We start from the raw sequence: 18,581 nt of genomic DNA, 5'->3' as shown, positions 1-18,581 counted from the left end.
ATGCCTGAATATAGTCCCTGACGTCACGGGCCATATGCGGCCACCAGTACGTCCTCGCCAGAAGCTGAGAGGTCCGTTTTATCCCGAAATGTCCACCTACCCTGGATGAATGAGCCCAAGAGAGGACCTCCAGTCGCAGACGGGCAGGGACAAATGTCTTGCCCGGAGGTACTGACTCAAGGGCAACCGGAGCCACAGTCCTCAGGCACTCGGATGGGACGATCGGCCGAGGCTCCTCCTCCTCTTCCTCCGATGACACCACGGAACGGGAGAGAGCATCGGCCCGGACGTTCTTCTCCCCGGAGAGAAAATGGGAGGGTGAAGTGGAACCGGGAAAAGAACAAAGACCATCTGGCCTGGCGAGAATTTAGCCGCTGGGCTGTTTGTAAATACACCAAGTTTCTGTGGTCGGTGAACACCTGGAAAGGATGGCGAGCCTCCTCCAGGAGGTGTCTCCACTCCGAGAAGGCCAACTTCATCGCTAGCAACTCCCTGTCCCCAATGGCATAATTCCTCTCCGCCGGTGTGATGGTCTTGGAGAAAAAGAAGCAAGGGTGCTTCCGACTTGCGTGTCCTTCTGAAACAGGACCGCTCCAGCACCGACGGAAGAGGCATCCACTTCCAGAATGAAGGGCTTATCTACATCGGGGTGATGTAGAATGGGAGCGCTAGCGAAATGGGACTTAATGGAGGAGAAGGCCTTGGAGACTGGTTCTGACCACAACTTGGGGTTTGCACCCTTCTTGGTGAGGGCTACTGTTATGAATGAGTCACCGTAGGAGGCAAAAACAGAAATACTAGCTAAGTCCAGAAAACCAGAGAAGTTGGCAGCTATCGGATTGCAGAGCCCTGAACCTATCAACAACAACTAGCAGTAGCCGTGGGGGGTTCCTACGGTGCCCTAGACCCCTCGATCACAGCCGGAGAACTAAATAGCCTAAAGACAGAAAGGGAAATCTAAACTGCCCCAGAGCAGACCCCAAAACAATAGGCAGCCCCCAACATATAATGACGGTGAAGCAAGATGAAAAAACACTCACACAGATAGAAAGAAAGGCTGAGCAAATGATGGGGCCCAAGCTAACTAAATAGGACAGGATAGAAAAGCTGCTGTCTGCAATCCGCCCAAAACCCTATCAAAACAAGAGCCAACAGACTGATAGGGAAAAAAGCCCTGAAGACGCTAGGCTTCAAAAAGACTATATCAGTACTCAGGTATTTTCTGAAGACAGAGCAAAAAGGAATTCAGCTCACCCCAGCAGGGAATGGCAGAAATCCAGAAAAACAAGGCAAAACAAAACCAAAACACAAATGCAAATAGCAGAGCAGAAAACTTAGCTTTTGAGGAGCAGGAATCAGACTGGTCTCCTAGAATCCCTCAGAGAAATCACCCGCAAGGCAGAAGGGCGTCGGCTGCCTTATATCCAGTCAGCAATTCCAGTCACCCAGTCATCATCATTCTGCTCAGGTGCTTGGTAATCAGCCTCACTACCTTCCTTCACCAGAAGAGGGAGTTCATCAGACCTCAATGGTGAAGGGGAAAATGAACTCACAACAGGCTACCAAGGGTGCTACCAAAGTCAAGAAGTGGGGGATGAATTGGCGATAGTAATTTATGAACCCCATAAAGCGCTGCACCGCTTTGAGAGAATGAGGTTCCTGCCAATCCATCACTGCCAGTAGCTTGGCAGGATCCATGGCCAATCCCTGGGCGGAGATGATATAGCCTAGGAAAGGAAAGGACTCCTGCTCAAACACACTTCTCCAACTTGGCATAGAGGGAGTTTGCCCACAGGCGATTGAAAACTTTGCAAACATCTCTCCGGTGGGAGTCAATATCTGGTGAGTAGATGAGAATATCATCCAGATAGACTACAACCGAGGTGGTAAGCATATCCCGGAAGATATCGTTCACAAAGTCTTGGAAGACGGCCGGGGAATTACAGAGGCCGAAGGGCATCACCAGGTATTCATAATGCCCATCCCTGGTGTTAAATGCCGTCTTCCATTCGTCCCCATCACGGATGCGAATCAGGTTGTAAGCCCCCCGCAGATCAAGTTTGGAAAACACCCTCGCTCCCCGTAGCCTATCAAACGGCTCTGATATCAGGGGCAGAGGATACTTATTCTTAACGGTGATGGTGTTAAGACCCTTGTAATCAATGCAAGGACGTAGTTCCCCACTCTTATTCTGGACGAAGAAGAATCCCACCCCCGCTGGTGACACTGACTTCCTAATGAATCCTCTTGCCATATTCTCCCTGATGTATTGAGACATGGCCTCTGTCTCCAGGAGAGATAGGTGATAGACTCGACCCCGGGGAGGCTCAGCACCAGGCAAGAGGTCAATAGGACAGTCATAGGGGAAATGCGGTGGAAGGGTCTCCACCGCCTTTTTGGAGAACACGTCCGCATACTGTCGATAACTTTTTGACAGTTAGAGTGATCAATGAGTGGAACAAGCTGCCACGAGAAGTGGTGAGTTCTCCTTCAATGGATGTCTTCAAACAGAGGCTGAACAGACATCTGACTGGGATGATTTAGCGAATCCTGCTTTGAGCAGGGGGTTGGACCAGATGGCCCAGGAGGTCCCTTCCAACGCTACGATTCTATGATTCTATGATTCTATGATAGTGTTTGGGGAGCGAGGAGAGATCTGCGGAAACCTCGGTGGAGGCAACCTGAACGCACTCCCACAGACATCTACCCTCACATGATTTACTCCACCCAATAATCCTCCCTGAGGACCACTCTATATGGGGGGAGTGGAACCGCAACCAGGGGACCCCTAGAAGTACCTGGTCAATACCCTCGGGCATGACGAGGAGGGATATCGTCTCCTGATGAGTTGGAGCCACTGAGAGTAACAAGGGGGCGGTCTGGTGGGTTATATGTGAGGGTAGAGTGGCGCCGTTCACCACTCTGACGGTGACTGGTGTAGACATCATAACCAGGGGTATAGCATGCCGTTGAGCGAAGGCTGACGACATAAAATTGCCCTCTGCCCCGGAATCCACGCAAACCTCCACCGCCAGAGTGGAAGAATCAACCTGAAGTGTCCCCTTAAAGGACAGCTTGGAGGAAAACACAGCTGATTCTAGTGCGCGCCTCCTATGGCCACTAGGCGCGAGCGTTCTCCCAGCTGCTGTGGGCACCGGTTGGCAAGGTGACTGGACTGCTGGCAAACATGACAGCTCACAGAAGCTCGAGCGGATCGGGGCCTGGATCCCTCACGGGAAGCCCCCTGACGCTCGGACGCCCGATCGGAAGATTCCAGAGGTTTAGCAAAGCTAGGTGCCTACCTAAACCTCTGCCTACACTGGGCCCGCTCCAACCTTCGCTCGGCGAAGCGAAGATCAATACGGGTGGAGACAGTGATAAGCTCCTCCAGTGTAGTGGGAATCTCCCTGGTGGCCAGAGCGTCCTTCACATGGCCAGCCAAACCTCTCAAGAATGCCGTAATGAGGACCTTATCTGTCCACTCTAACTCTGAGGCCAGCGTCCGGAACTGGATGGCAAAGTGGCTGACCATGGACGAGCCCTGTGATAATGCCAGCAACCGGAGCGCGGTGTCATGGGTGACTCGTGGTCCCAGGAAGACCTGCTTCAGAGTGTCCAAGAACCGCGTGACACTCTGCACCACATGATCACCATGCTCCCACAGCGGTGTGGCCCACTCCAAAGCCCTGCCTGACAAGAGGGAAATAATAAATCCCACTTTAGCCCGCTCAGAGGGGAATCGTGCAGCCAGCAGCTTCAGCTGTATTGAGCACTGGCTTACGAAACCCCTACAAGAAGCACTATCACCCGAGAACTTCTCGGGCAGCGGGAGGTGGGACAAAGTCGGGGCAGGGATGGCTGTGGTCACACGGGAGACAGCCTCTGTGGCTGCTTGAACAGCGACCGTAGTAACATCCGCAGCTGAGGCTGAACGTTCGAGAGCCGCCAACCTGCCCTGCAGCTGCCGGATGTACTGCAGCAGTCACTGTTCATCCGCCATTACTAGCCAGACCCTGGCTCTAGTATAATGTTACAGGCTGGCGGAACGCACCAAACAGTAAAGATGGTATTTAGGTGCGTTCGCAGCCCGGGGTCCACCGTGCAGAGGTGTTAACTGCTGCTTGGTAATGGCGGACGCTATATGGTGGTATAATAACGGGACCCACGGGGTTAACCTCACTCAATGTGTACAGAGGCAGACTCTTATCTCTCAGAGCCGCACAGCCACCAAATAATAAATGCCGTAGCCTGTTATTGGTCACAGAGCTCGGCAGTGTGAGCGCTAGCGTATAGTCACAGAACTCAGCCCTTAGACCGCAGGACTGAAGTCCCTCTAGACCGCTAGCGCTCAGCACCGTGACTGCGATGCCAGCAAGGGTTAAAACACGTGTGCAAGTGTGCACAGTGCCACTCAGGTGGGCGCCACTAATCGCCCTGGGTTGGGCCAGGTAAGCGCACAGGTTGCGCTAGGCGTTGCATCGGCGTGGCTGTCACTTGCCACGGTTCGATAGTGCCCTGCAGTGGGCGACACCATCGGACGCTAGTGTGCAGATGGCTGGTCTGCACTGTGGCCTATAGACTAGCCACTGATAGGCGCTGACTCGGACTCTAAACCCTAACCACATTCGTATTATCAGAGGGAAGGGGTTTCACAATGAGTCAGTCACCAGATACATGCATCCATCATCATACACTCCAAACTATTTCAGTCTATACTAGCACATGGGCGAGCGGCCATGCGAACCTTTTATAGCCACGGGCATCCGGGACCTTCCTGGCTTCTCGGATGGGCCAGTCCGAACACGAGCAGGACCTGAGCACGTGACCCTCGATCTCCAATGGGAGATCACTCTACGGGCATGCTCAGTGGCCCGACATGAGGACTTAGTCCCTGGAGAATCTCGCTGCTGAGCAGCATGCATTGTCATAGCTGTGCCAGAGGTGGCAGCAGCAAGCAAACCCACAGAGTTGGCCTGGGCAGAGCGCCGGGACTGACGAATCTGCTGAGCGGGCTCCACTGCGGCCGAAGAAGAATGGGAGACCGCTGGGTGCAAGGCTCTGGATTCCTGCTGTGCAGTGGCAGGAACCCGACACCTAACAAAAGGATAACTCAGACACCCATGCAAACACGTACGCACCCAGGTCCGGACCTGAACGTTTTTTGCCATTCACTCTCTTGCCACTAGATGGTGAACTCACAGCACTGACAACAGAGGCGTCCCCCCGTGTCGTAACACTCACACCCCCACAAGGCTCAGAGGCAAACTCTCCTCCCTGCCCCCCCTCCTAAGAGGACTCCGACTCAGAGGGGCAGCTTGTGGTGAGGGTTGCGACTTACCCCTATTCCCTGGCAGCACCCCTGCTGCCACCACTGGAGGAGAAGGGGACGGGGATATGGAGGAAATATACACTCCTTGGTTGTCTTCCTCCACACAACCAGGAGGGGGCGGCTTCTTAGATGTTAAAGAATTTTTGGCGTGAGCCCCGCGGACCATATCACCAGTGTGCTCACTACAGGGACGTACCCCTTCACCTCGGGGAACCCCAGACAGCACCATGGGGACTCCAACTCCTCCCACCTGCCTGGGTGCGTCTGCCTGTAGGAGCAAGTCCCGCTCCCCAGCAGGGACTCTAGGGGGCATATCTGCCAGAGCCACAATTGGGAAGGGAAGGAAGAAGGAAATATACCCTTCCTGGCCGTCATCCTCCACACGACCAGGGGGACACGGCTTCTCTGACAGTACAGATGTTTCGGCGTCAGTGCCAAGGACTAAATCATTAGTCTGCTCACTACAGGGACATACCCCTTCACCTTGGGGAACACCAGGCAGCACCATGGGGACACCGACTCCACCCACCTGCCTGGGTACGTCCGCCTGTATAAGTAAGTTCTGCTCCCCAGCAGGGACTCCACGGCACATCCTCGCCAAAGCCGTATATGGATCCTCTAGTTGAGGCAGAGGATAAGCCTCAGACCCATAATTCTGCTGCAGATGCTGCTGAAACACATCATTCAGCTCCTCACTAACCTCAGTAAGGGCCAGCAGCAACTGCTCACTGGTCTGCACTTGGCCCATTGCTCAACAGAGAAAAATGTTACGGTTGGTGATAATGTCACGTGGACCCATCCTGTGTGACACGACCCGCAGGTCGGTAACTAAAACAACAAAACTGGCACGTGTAACTGTCCTGTGTGACACGACCTGCAGGCCGGTAACTGAAACAACAAGACACAGGGGAAGGGGAAACAGTTACAACGGTGGGCCCTGCGATAGGGAACGGGGATGTGGAGACCTCCTGCACTCCCCTGAGTCAGTGTCCCTCACACTCCTAACATTCCCTATACAGGCTCCTCACCTGTCGCCGAGCCGGATACCTGTCACCCTAGCACACCCTACACCTATCCCTTGCTAGAGAGCTGGGTGGTGCAGGCACTGGCCCCACTGCTGTACTAATACACACCAGGGAAAAATACAAACAGGGGAAACACCAAAAACACTTATCTTGCTCTGCTGCAGCACCAGGCAGCAGAGTGCATCACCGGATTAACTTTTCGCAGTGGCTCGACACCTCAGAGCCAGCTGCCACCTTCACCATCTCACTCTGCTGTGGACACCGGGCAACCAGAGTTCAACACCAGTTTCAGCAGTGTCTCCAACCTTCAAGCCAGCTTCTAACTTCACCAGGTTTCTGCAGTGGCTTCACACCTCAGCCGGCTGCTCCCTTCACCGTGGTTGGAATCCCAAAAAGACGCTATCACGAACACCTGCTCATAAACCATGTGACCCTATATAGGAAAAGGGAATGGCCAAATGATCAGGGGCCAAAAAGCTGCTATAACTCAGTGACCACCGGGGGCAAAAGGCAAAGCAAAGAAAACATCAAATGCAATGAAACTTGTGGCCACCGGGGGCAAAAGGTAACCAAAGCAACTATTAGGATGCAATGACACCCTTGGCCACCAGGGGGCAAAACTAACCTTAAGCCAAAGGCTTGAAGGAAAAAAAAAAGGTTTACATGCGTTAATCCAGAAGCTGACATGGCTCCAAGAATTTGATCGTGACAGCATGTTTGTCACGCCGGGGACCGAGCTGCATTAATGACTAGTTGTACAGGCGGGTCCTCGGAGGCTTCTTCCCGCCCGCTGACACTGACTGTCAAGTCTCTGCCTATACGCACACACAATTAATTCAGAAGAAAGAACCAGTGCAAAGACGTCCAGGATAAGAAGTGGTAAAAATCACAAATCTTTATTAAAGAACCAGAATAAAATGACAGTTCGTGGCTTACAAAAGTGACACAAGAAAACGCAGAGTGATGGTAACCAGTGCACCTCAAATAGTAGCGAAGTAATATATATATATAACCTGGTCATGTCAATAAAAGATAATAGCATATGGTCACAGAGCAAGGTGCCAGGAGTTAATAATAAGTGGATAGTCAGCAAAGAAAAGTAGAGGAAAAATCCAAAGCTGATCACCAAGTAAAAATTACCATGGCAGCCATGTGGCCAGAGAATTAATGAATTCAAAACATACCAGGGAGAGGGGACACTGCACACCACACTCTGCGAATGTGCTGTACAAAGGAGGTGATACCGCAGCCATCTTGGAAGAGGGCAAACGTCAGGGAAAGGATCCTGAAATTGCAGGATCACATCCAAAGCGCAAATCTGGCAGGCACCAAATTTTAAGAGCAGAAAGGGGGATAATAGGGATACTAAAGCCCATAAATAGATATATTAGAGTACCAATAAGTAGATTTCGTGAATAAAAGAAAATCTCAATTTAGCAGACAATCCGCACGTGCGCGGTAAGGAAAAAAATTATCATTACCATCATTGAAGAGGGCGAGTATAAGGGAAACATCTTATACATACAGAATTACATGTATAGCATAAATGGCACAAATAACACTAGGGGTGAAGAAGAGCGGCATGTATTCAAGCTCATATCAACATAAAAAACAAATTTTCAGTATATATAAATATAATAAAAAGAGCCAGTTACAGCTATAACAAGAAATATGACAGAAACATATACAAAATGGCAATCCTACATCTCAATCCCCCAAAGAGATCCACAACCCAAGACAAGGCAATATAGGCAAATTTGAAATGGAGTGGCATATATACAGATACCAAAAACATAAATGTAGAAAAATCAGTCCATCAAGAAGTGAGATCGTATAGCAACTTGTATTCATCCCTTCTTAGTCAAAGTTGCTGGAGGCAGAAATCCCACTGAAGAATTGACACAGCAACACAGCAGAACAAAAAGCGTAAAAAAATAACCACTAAAAATAAAAACACAGAGTTAAAATCAATGCAACAAAATAGTGTCACTAATGGGATAGCAACTACGGGACAACTTACACGAAGGGAGCAAAGGACAAACACTCGTTAAGACCATGTGGATGGACCTTCTTTAGTCTCCATATCCACCTAGTTTCTAATCGACCTAGTCTCTAAGGCTATGTGCACACGCTGCGGTATTTGCTGCGGTTCCGCTGCGGTTTTGGCCACAGCAGAACTGCAGCAGTTCTGTAGACAGTGTACAGTAGCATGTTATCCTATGGGATTTACATTCTGCTGTGCACATGCTGCAGATTTTTAACTGCGGAACAGCTGTGGTTTCGAATCCGCAGAAAGAATTGACATGTCAATTCTTTTCTGCGGATTCTGCTGCGGTTTACCATCTCCTCCATTGTAGAGATGATAAACCGCAGGGCAATCCGCAGGTCATGTTACCTGCGGTTCCGCAGATAAAAAATCCGCAGACCAATCTGCAGCGTGTGCACATAGCCTTAGACAATCCGCCACCCCTGATATCAATATTCAAGGTCTCAATACCCCTTACTTTAAGCAGAGTAAAATCACAGTTGTGATGATCCTTGAAATGTCTTGGGATGGTCCTAAGGGTGGAAGAGTCCGCATGGCCACGTGCAGCCTTAATCCCCAACACATGTTCTCTTACACGCACCTTCAACTGCCTTGTAGTTAAACCAACATAAATTAGATCACAAGGGCATGTTGCATAATAGATAACGTACCGAGTTGAACATGTAATTCCTTGCCTGATGGAAAGGGTCTTGGTACCATCAGAAGTACAAAAAGAGTTACTACGAACAATGTTGGGGTAGGCAACACAGTGGCCTCATGGAATACAACCCACCCCAGGAGTGAAACCATCCAAGAAAGTTGGCGGACGAGAGCCGACATGATGACTAGAGACAAGCAAATCTTTTAAATTTCTCACCCGACGAAATGACAGGGACGGCCTATCCGTAGTAAATTTACCAATAATTGGGTCTATACGGAGAATTGGCCATGCTTTCTGTAAAGCAGCACACACCAGGTGAGATCTAGAATTAAAAGTAGTGACAAACCTCACCACTTGATTCCTAGTAGATGTTGCAGCCACATCAGATCTATACAAAAGATCCTGTCTAGAAGCGTGTTTAGCCCTATTAGAAGCCCTTTTTATAGACCTGCGGCTGTAGCCAAGTGCCAAGAAACGTTGCCAAAGTTCATCAGCCCGACGGAAAAAGTAATTGTCTGTAGAACATATACGGCGGATCCGTAGGAATTGACCTACAGGAACTGCTCTAATAACATGTTCAGGATGACAGATGTTGCATGGAGCAAAGAATTACTCGCGGTTCTCTTCCTGAAAATGTCGGTCTGCAAAAACCCAGAAGAGTCCCTACTAACCGTGACATCCAAAAAGTCCAATGTATTAGAATTATATACAAAGGTCAAGTGTTATGAATGAGTCACCGAGGAGGAAAAAACAAAAAGCAAGCTAAGCCCAGAAAACCGGAGAGGTTGGTAACTAGCGGATTGCAGACCCCTGATCCCATCCACAACAACCAGCAGTAGCCGTGGAGCGTGCCTACGGTGGTCCTAGACGTCTCGTCATGGCCAGAAAACTAAATAAGCCTAAAGAAAGAAAGGGAAAATCTAAACTTCCCCAAAGCAGACCCCAAAGCAATAGACAGCCCCCAACATGTTTTGTCGGTGAAACAAGATGAAAACACAGACAAAGGTAGAAAGATAGGCTGAGCAAACGATGGGGCCCTCGCTAACTAGAAAGGACAGGAAAGAAAAGCTGCTGTCTGCAATCACGCAAAAAACCCTGCCAAAAAGAATGTCCAACACGTCTGATAGAAAAAGGCCCTAAATCACCATATCAGCACTCAGGTATATTCTGAAGACAGAGCAGAAGAGAGCAACTGATCAGAGACAAAATGGGGATTCAGCCCAGTCCCAGCCAGGGCTGGCTGAACACAAAAACTAAGTAAACCAGGCAAAAACTCATATAAACAATAGCAGGGAAAACTTAGCTTTAGGAAGGCAGGAACCAAACTGGAAACCAGGAGCCACAGTCAGGAAAAATCTCCAGCAAGAAACTAGGGAGTCGGCTGCCTTAAATCCAATCAGAAACTCCTGATGTCCAATCGCAGTCCTCTTCCTCAGGTGGCCGGTCTCTGCCATTTAGATAAGCTTCATTACCTGCCTTCACCAACAGAGGGAGTCCAGATAGAGAGCTCACTACTCCTCTGTCAGCACAGCCAGCTCCATAACCCTCACTAGAAGCCAGAGACAAACCCGAAAATGAGCTCACAACAGTACCCCCCCTTGAGGAGGGGTCACCGAACCCTCTTGCACGCCACCGGGCCGATCAGGATGGGCCCGATGAAAAGCACAAACCAATCTATCAGCATGAATATCAGAGGCAGAGACCCAAGAATTGTCCTCCAGGCCATAACCCTTCCACTTGACCAAATACTGGAGTCTCCGTCTAGCCAGACGAGAATCCAGTATTCTCTCTACCTCATATTCCACATTACCTTCATCCAATACAGGGTCAGGAGGTGCAGCCATAGGAACTACTGGCTCAACATATCACTTCAACAGCGACTTATGAAACACGTTATGGATCTTAAACGTAACAGGAAGAGCCAATCGAAAAGAAACCAGATTAAGAATCTCCAAAATCTTGTAAGGTCCAATAAATCTTGGCTTGAACTTTGGAGAAGCCACCTTCATAGAGATATTCTTTGATGACAACCAAACCATATCACCCACTTTAAACCGGGGACCAATGGTCCTATGCCGGTTAGAAAACCGCTGGGCCTTTTCCTGGGAGAGAGACAACTTATACACTACTTGGTCCCAAATCTGCTGCATTCTTTCTACCACAGTGTCAACACCTGGGCAGGCTGAAGATTCCACTTGCCCTGAAGAAAATCGAGGATGAAACCCAAAGTTACAGAAAAAGGGCGACATCAAGGTGGCAGAACTAGCTCTATTATTTAAAGTGATTTCGGCCAAGAGCAAAAATGAAACCCAATCATCCTGATCAGCAGATATAAAACATCTCAAATAGGACCCCAAAGTCTGGTTTGTTCTTTCCGTCTGCCCATTGGTCTCTGAGGGTGAAATGCAGAGGAGAAGGACAACTGAATTCCCAACTTGGAACAAAAGGCTTTCTAGAATCTGGAAACAAACTGAACTCCTCTGTCCGATACAATGTTCTCAGGAGTCCCATGCAACCGAACCACTTGTTGTAAAAACAACGGTACCAACTCTGAGGAAGATGGCAACTTTGGGAGTGGTACAAGATGGACCATCTTAGAGAATCTATCACAAATCACCAAGATAACAGTCATTCTCTGAGAAACAGGTAGATCAGAAATAAAATCCATTGAAATATGGGTCCATGGCCTCTTAGGCACCGGCAAGGGCATCAACAACCCACTAGAGTGAGAACAGGGTTTAGACCGGGAACAAGTCCCACAGGACTGCACAAAATTCCTGACATCACAAGATAAGGCGGGCCACCAAAAAGACCGACTCACCAAATCTCTGGTACCAAAAATACCTGGATGACAAGCCAATGCGGAGCAATGAACTTCAGACATCACTCTCTTCCTCCAATGGTCAGGAACATACAATTTTCCCATAGGACAACGCTCAGGTTTGTCCTCCTGGAATTCTTCCAGAGCACGTCTCAAATCGGGCGAGATGGCAGAAAGAACTACCCCCTCACCTAGGATGGTAGTAGGCTTGGTCACAATAGGAGAATCAGCAAAGAAACTCCTAGAAAGGGCATCTGCCTTAACATTCTTAGTGCCTGGAAGAAAGGAGACCATAAAATCAAAACGCGTAAAAAACAAGGCCCACCTAGCCTGTCTAGGATTCAAGCGTTAGGCCGACTCAAGGTAAATCAAATTCTTATGGTCAGTGAGGACCACAACTTGATGTCTAGCTCCCTCCAACCAATGTCTCCACTCCTCAAATGCCCATTTCATGGCTAACAATTCCCGATTCCCCACATCATAGTTTCGTTCAGATGGGGAGAACTTTCGGGAAAAGAAGGTACACGGATTCATTCTAGACATCACCGGATCTTTTGGGGACAAAACAGCTCCTGCACCAATCTCTGAAGCGTCTACCTCCACCTGAAAAGGAAGTGAGACATCAGGTTGCCGCAAAACCGGAGCAGAAGTGAACCTCCGCTTCAGCTCCTGAAAGGCCGAAACAGCTTCTGAAGACCAATTCAGCACATCAGCACCCTTCTTAGTTAAATCAGTCAGTGGTTTAGCAATACCAGAAAAATTAGCTATAAATTTGCGATAAAAATTAGCAAAACCCAAAAACTTCTGGTCAGCCTTCAAAGAAGTGGGTTGAACCCAATCATAAATGGCCTGTACCTTGGCCGTGTCCATTTCAATAGTTGATGGAGACAAAATAAATCCCAAAAATGAAATCCTCTGTACACCAAAAAGGCACTTCGATCCCTTAACATACAAGGAATTCTCCCTCAAAATCCGGAACACAGTCCGACATGTTCCACATGAGAATCCCAATCCCTGGAAAAGATCAAAATATCATCCAGATAGATGATCAAAAACTTATCCAAAAGTCCTGGAAAATATCATTCATGAAGGATTGGAAGACAGAAGGGGCATTAGTGAGCCCAAAAGGCATCACCAGGTACTCAAAATGTCCCTCCGGAGTATTAAACGCCGTCTTCCATTCATCCCCATGCTTGATGCGAATAAGATTATACGCCCCCCTGAGGTCAAGCTTAGTAAACCAGCAAGCACCTTTAACTCTGGAGAATAAATCAGAAATCAGGGGTAACGGATACTGAAATTTAACTGTAATTTTGTTGAGGGAACAATAGTCAATACAAGGCCTTAATGAACCATCCTTCTTGGCCACGAAAAAAAACCCAGCACCTAAGGGTGAAGAGGATGGTCTAATATGACCCTTCTCCAACGACTCCTTAATATAAGATCGCATAGCCTCGTGTTCGGGTACAGATAAATTGAAAATTCGACCCTTGGGAAATTTACACCCAGGTCTCAACTCAATTGCACAGTCATAACTCCTATGAGGAGGCAAAGACGCAGACTTACTCTCACTAAATACATCATAAAAATCAGCCAAATAGTCAGGAACATCATGCGAATGGGGAGAGGTGGAGAAAACAGGAGTGTCACCAAGAGCACACCGACAACCCCAACTCACCACAGACACAGATTTCCAATCCAAAACTGGATTATGGATTTGCAACCAGGGAAAACCCAGAACAATGGTATCATGTAAATTATGCAACACCAAAAATCTGCAATTTTATTGGTGGTCTGGGGCGACCCGCATTATCACCTGGGTCCAAAACTGAGGTTTATTCTTTGCCAAAGGAGTAGCATCAATACCCCTCAAAGGAATAGGCGTCCGCAGAGGTGTCATAGGAAAACAACAACGTTTAGCAAAATTCAAGTCCATTAGATTCAAGGCCGCTCTTGAATCCACAAAAGCCTTTGCGGAAAATGTGGATAAGGAGCAGATCAGAGTAATTGCCAAAAGAAACTTAGGCTGTACACCACCCACAGCAAATGTGTGTGCAAAACGTTTCTCTCATTTAGGGCAGACAGAAATAACATGAGAGGCATCTCCACAGAAAAAAACACAGCTTATTACGCCTTCTAAACTCCTGACGTTGTGCCCTAGACAAAACTCCATCACATTGCATAGGTTCAGACATTTGTTCAAAATGTGGCAGCGCCTCCCGTGTAGTCTTGCGTTCACGTAAACGCCGATCAACTTGAATGGCTAATGACATAGAATCGTCAAGACCAGAGGGAACAGGAAATCCCACCATAGTATCTTTTAAAGTCTCAGACAAACCCTTCCGAAAGAGAGCTGCCAATGCACTATTATTCCATGTAGTAAGGACCGCCCACTTTCGGAATTTCTGACAGTATAACCCTGCAGGATCCTGACCCTGGTTCAATGCCAATAGGGCTCTCTCAGCTTGATCAATAGCATTAGGTTCATCATATAACAACCCCAAGGCTTGAAAAAATGCATCCATATTAGTCAAAACAGGATCTTCAGGTGTCAAAGAAAACGCCCAATCCTGGGGATCATCGCGCGCAGCAAGGAGATGACAATTTTAACCTGCTGCGCAGAGCTCCCCGATGAGTTAGGCTTCAAGGCAAGAAATAATTTACAATTATTCTTAAAATTCAAAAATTTAGACCGATCCCCAGAAAACACATCAGGAGCAGGGATCCTTGGTTCAACAGCATGTGAATGAGTGAGATAGGCGGAAATTCCCCGCACTTCAGCAGCGAGCTGCTCCACACGATCAGACAATTGCGTAATCTCCATCAAGGAGAAAAAGAAAAAAAAAAAAAGAATCCTCCTACGGCCCCAGAGAAAAAGAGGAGAAAATATACATATAAAAAAAAATTCTGACACTTTTTTTTTTTTTTTACAATTCTCTCCTGCTTTTGAGTACCCTAGATTCTGCGGTATGGCTGGTGATTCTGTTATGAATGAGTCACCGAGGAGGAAAAAACAAAAAGCAAGCTAAGCCCAGAAAACCGGAGAGATTGATAACTAGCGGATTGCGGACCCCTGATCCCATCCACAACAACCAGCAGTAGCCGTGGAGCGTGCCTACGGTGGTCCTAGACGCCTCATCATGGCTGGAGAACTAAATAAGCCTAAAGAAAGAAAGGGAAAATCTAAACTGCCCCAGAGCAGGCCCCAGAGCAGGCCCCAAAGCAATAGACAGCCCCCAACATGTATTGTCGGTGAAACAAGATGAAAACATAGACACAGGCCCTCGCTAACTAGAAAGGACAGGAAAGAAAAGCTGCTGTCTGCAATCACGCAAAAAACCCTGGAATGTCCAACACGTCTGATAGAAAAAGGCCCTGAAGTCGCTAGAATTCAAATCACCATATCAGCACTCAGGTATATTCTGAAGACAGAGCAAAAGAGAGCAACTGATCAGAGACAAAATGGGGATTCAGCCCTGTCCCAGCCAGGGCTGGCTGAACACAAAAACTAAGTAAACCAGACAAAAACTCATATGAACAATAGCAGGGAAAACTTAGCTTTAGGAAGGCAGGAACCAAACTGGAAACCAGGAGCCACAGTCTGGAAAAATCACCAGCAAGAAACTAGGGAGTCGGCTGCCTTAAATCCAATCAGAAACTCCTGATGTCCAATCGCAGTCCTCTTCCTCAGGTGGCCGGTCTCTGCCATTTAGATAAGCTTCATTACCTCCCTTCACCAACAGAGGGAGTCCAGATAGAGAGCTCACTACTCCTCTGTCAGCACAGCCAGCTCCATAACCCTCACCAGAAGCCAGAGGCAAACCCGAAAATGAGCTCACAACAGTCAAGTCAATGTTAAGGTCATTGTTGATGAGATGGGTAATCAACTGCTCAAGGCCAACGGGTGTGCCATGCCAGATGAAGAAAATATCATCAATGTACCGTGTCCAAAAGGGGACACGGCACATTGACACATCCTCATCTGACAAAAAGAGGTCCCTCTCCCACAGCCCCAGGAGGAGACCCGCATAGGCCGCCCCCATTGCGGTCCCCAGGAGCTGCAGGTAGAAGGACCCCTTAAAAACAAAAAAATTGTGGGTGAGGGTGAACTCCAATAGTTCCAGCAGAAGGTCCCTCAAGCCTGTAGAAGGACTAGATGTACTGAGGAAAAATCTCACAGCTTTCAGGCAATCAGTATATCTTATATTAGTGTAGAGGGACTCAACGTCTGCTGAAATTAGAAGAGTATCACCCTCAAGGCATAGCCCGTCGACCCTGCGCAGCAGATCACCCGTATCACGGAGGAAAGAAGGGAGGCTAGTCACAAGAGGCTGTAAATGATAATAGATCCATCTATTGATGTTTTCTAAAAAATTCCCACTTCCAGAAACAATTGGCCTACCGGGTGGTACTGAGGAGTTTGTGTGCACTTTTGGGAGGAGATATAGCGTAGGGATCGTTGGTTCAACAACCACCAATTCACCAATACGCACACACAGTCAGAGGCTTGCCAGTTACTGTCAGCTGGCGGGAAGAAGCCAACGGAGACCAATCTGTACAACTAGCGTACAGCGCAGCTCAGTCACCAGCAGCTATTAAAAGCATGTTTCAGAGGCAAGCATACATGGCTGTGTACCCTTTAATATATATCATTAAAGGATTTTTCACAAAAAAAATCAAGTTCACTTCCTGATTGCTAGAGGTCTGAACACCAGGATCCCCTGTGATTCCTAGATTGGGGCTTTACCAGAAGTTCACGAACAATGCTCTCCAGTTTCATCCTGAATGAAACATAGGTGCACATGTAAGCAGGTTGCGAGATGCAGTGACGCAAAGGAGGTAGAGTAAGGGTTAACAAATTTAACAATTTAATTAGCAGGGTAGATAAACTCCTCGCAGGGAGATAAATTGTTAAATGATGAAAAGCAAGTGCTAAATGATAACAGTCCAATTATCAAACTTATCATGTCCTTTATATTCCTCCACCGCAGATGATCCCGTGGGGGTTGCAGCACCGGCAATGGCCGGGGAGATGCCCGCAGATGGGTCCCTCAAACGATGATCTGTGTTCTGGCGGCAACGGGCGGTCTCCAGTTTTAAACATTGAGCCTCTAGTCCATGAGCCTGTACAGCCAAAGCAAAAAGGGCCACAGCAGTCACGGGGTTAAGCATGGGCTGGTATGTAACAAATGGCAGAGAGGGCCGCAAGCTACTGTCCTTTACCCGGCCCTCGCTTCTCCGCACATGCGTGGTACTCACAGTCACTGGGTGCACGGCGCTCTTTACTCTCACTGTCCTGAAGTGGTGCCAGAAGCCATCAGCTGCAGTCCGTCAGCAGAGCTGGCTGTCGGGGTGCGGAGCGTGCTGCTCACCCTGCCGTACTCTGCCTGACGGCGGGAAACTATGCCTCACTTCGCGCATTTTTTCTCTGTTTTCTTCTTTACCCGGGCCCACTAATTCCTGGTCATGGGACCTTTCCAGTCCCCTATTCTTTCCCCTGGGGCAACATGGGACGCAGCCTCGACAGTTCCGGACCCAGCTCAGTACAAGTACCCACAGCCCGGTCTTCTTCCTTACACATATGTGTTGCCTCTAGTTCATTCATTGTCTGTGGGAAGAGCTGATCTCAGCCCTCCGCTGTCCCATAGACAATAACTGGAGTGGAAGATGCACATGCACACCTCCGCTCCATTCAAAATGGGATTGCAGAGCCCCAAACTCGAGGTCTTAGGGTGTCAAAGGGATCAGACCTCACAATACAATTATTTAAGTAAAAACAAAAGGCCCCAAAAGGCGGACAACCCCTTTGATGGATCTGTGGTAGCAGCAGATGTGATGCCAGATTTTTAACGCCTTCTTTGATTACAGTTTGCAGGAATTGTACTATCCTCTCTCCATTGAAATACGTGGGAGAATCTATGTCTTCCTTACATTGGTGATTCCCAAACCCACCCCTTATATGACCTGGTTTAAAGAAAAACTAATCTTAGAAAAAAAATGTTTAGAGAAATATAGTTACGTTCATAGTTTGTTAACCTGCGGCATTTTCTGCAAGATCCTGAAAGAGTCAGTGTTGAAGCAATCTTCCAGAGGATACAGGAGTGAAGATAAACTGGGACTGGGATAGTTATTATCTTGTTTGTCCATTTTTCTTGAAGACCACCCACACGCCGCTACTAAACGAAGCATAGATCATCAAAGCAAAATCGATTTGTTCCTTCACCCCTCCTTAAATAATCACCACTGAGAAAAGCATTCTGACTTAACAGTGAATGTAAAACAAGGTTTTTTTTTATAAATTTGTCTGCACGTCTGTTTTCCAATAAATCTCTTCCTGTGATAAATATTATATACCCTTAAATGGAAAAAAGTGTGAAAATATTTTTATGTTTTTATTTTTTCTATAGTTTTTTCTATAGTTGGCTAATATTGTAGTAACCATGTTCTATAGAGCGAAATGATCCCACTAATGATCTCTTACACAGGAACATTATGGATGTCTCAAAGGACTAACAATTTCCTGGATTGGTGATGGTAATAATGTCCTCCATTCAATCATGATGAGCGCTGCAAAATTTGGAATGAATCTTCACATTGCAACACCGAAGGCAAGTATCATAATACCTTCATTGTAAAGTCAAACTATGTGTGTGGTAGTGCTGTCTAATAATTATAGAAAATGACAGATTTATTAACTCCATAAAAAGAGATTTGTCTGC

The 18,581-nt window shown here is 47.8% G+C and overlaps 1 protein-coding gene across 1 annotated transcript in view; it reads left to right on the top strand.

The window, feature by feature from the left end:
- Positions 1-18,581, top strand: part of OTC (ornithine transcarbamylase) — a 160,374-nt gene that overhangs the window by 78,964 nt on the left and 62,829 nt on the right. Inside the window, exon 6 of the mRNA XM_073566021.1 lies at positions 18,348-18,470. Within this exon, the coding sequence (XP_073422122.1) occupies positions 18,348-18,470 (123 nt within the window). The remainder of the gene's footprint in view (positions 1-18,347; positions 18,471-18,581) is intronic.

This window comes from Dendrobates tinctorius, unplaced genomic scaffold (assembly GCF_039654945.1).
Source record: "Dendrobates tinctorius isolate UK_male_01 unplaced genomic scaffold, ASM3965494v1 ptg000016l, whole genome shotgun sequence".
NCBI classification, from domain to species: domain Eukaryota; kingdom Metazoa; phylum Chordata; class Amphibia; order Anura; family Dendrobatidae; genus Dendrobates; species Dendrobates tinctorius.
The sequence above is the reverse complement of the archived record's forward strand: the minus strand, read 5'-3'. Positions and strand labels throughout refer to the sequence as shown.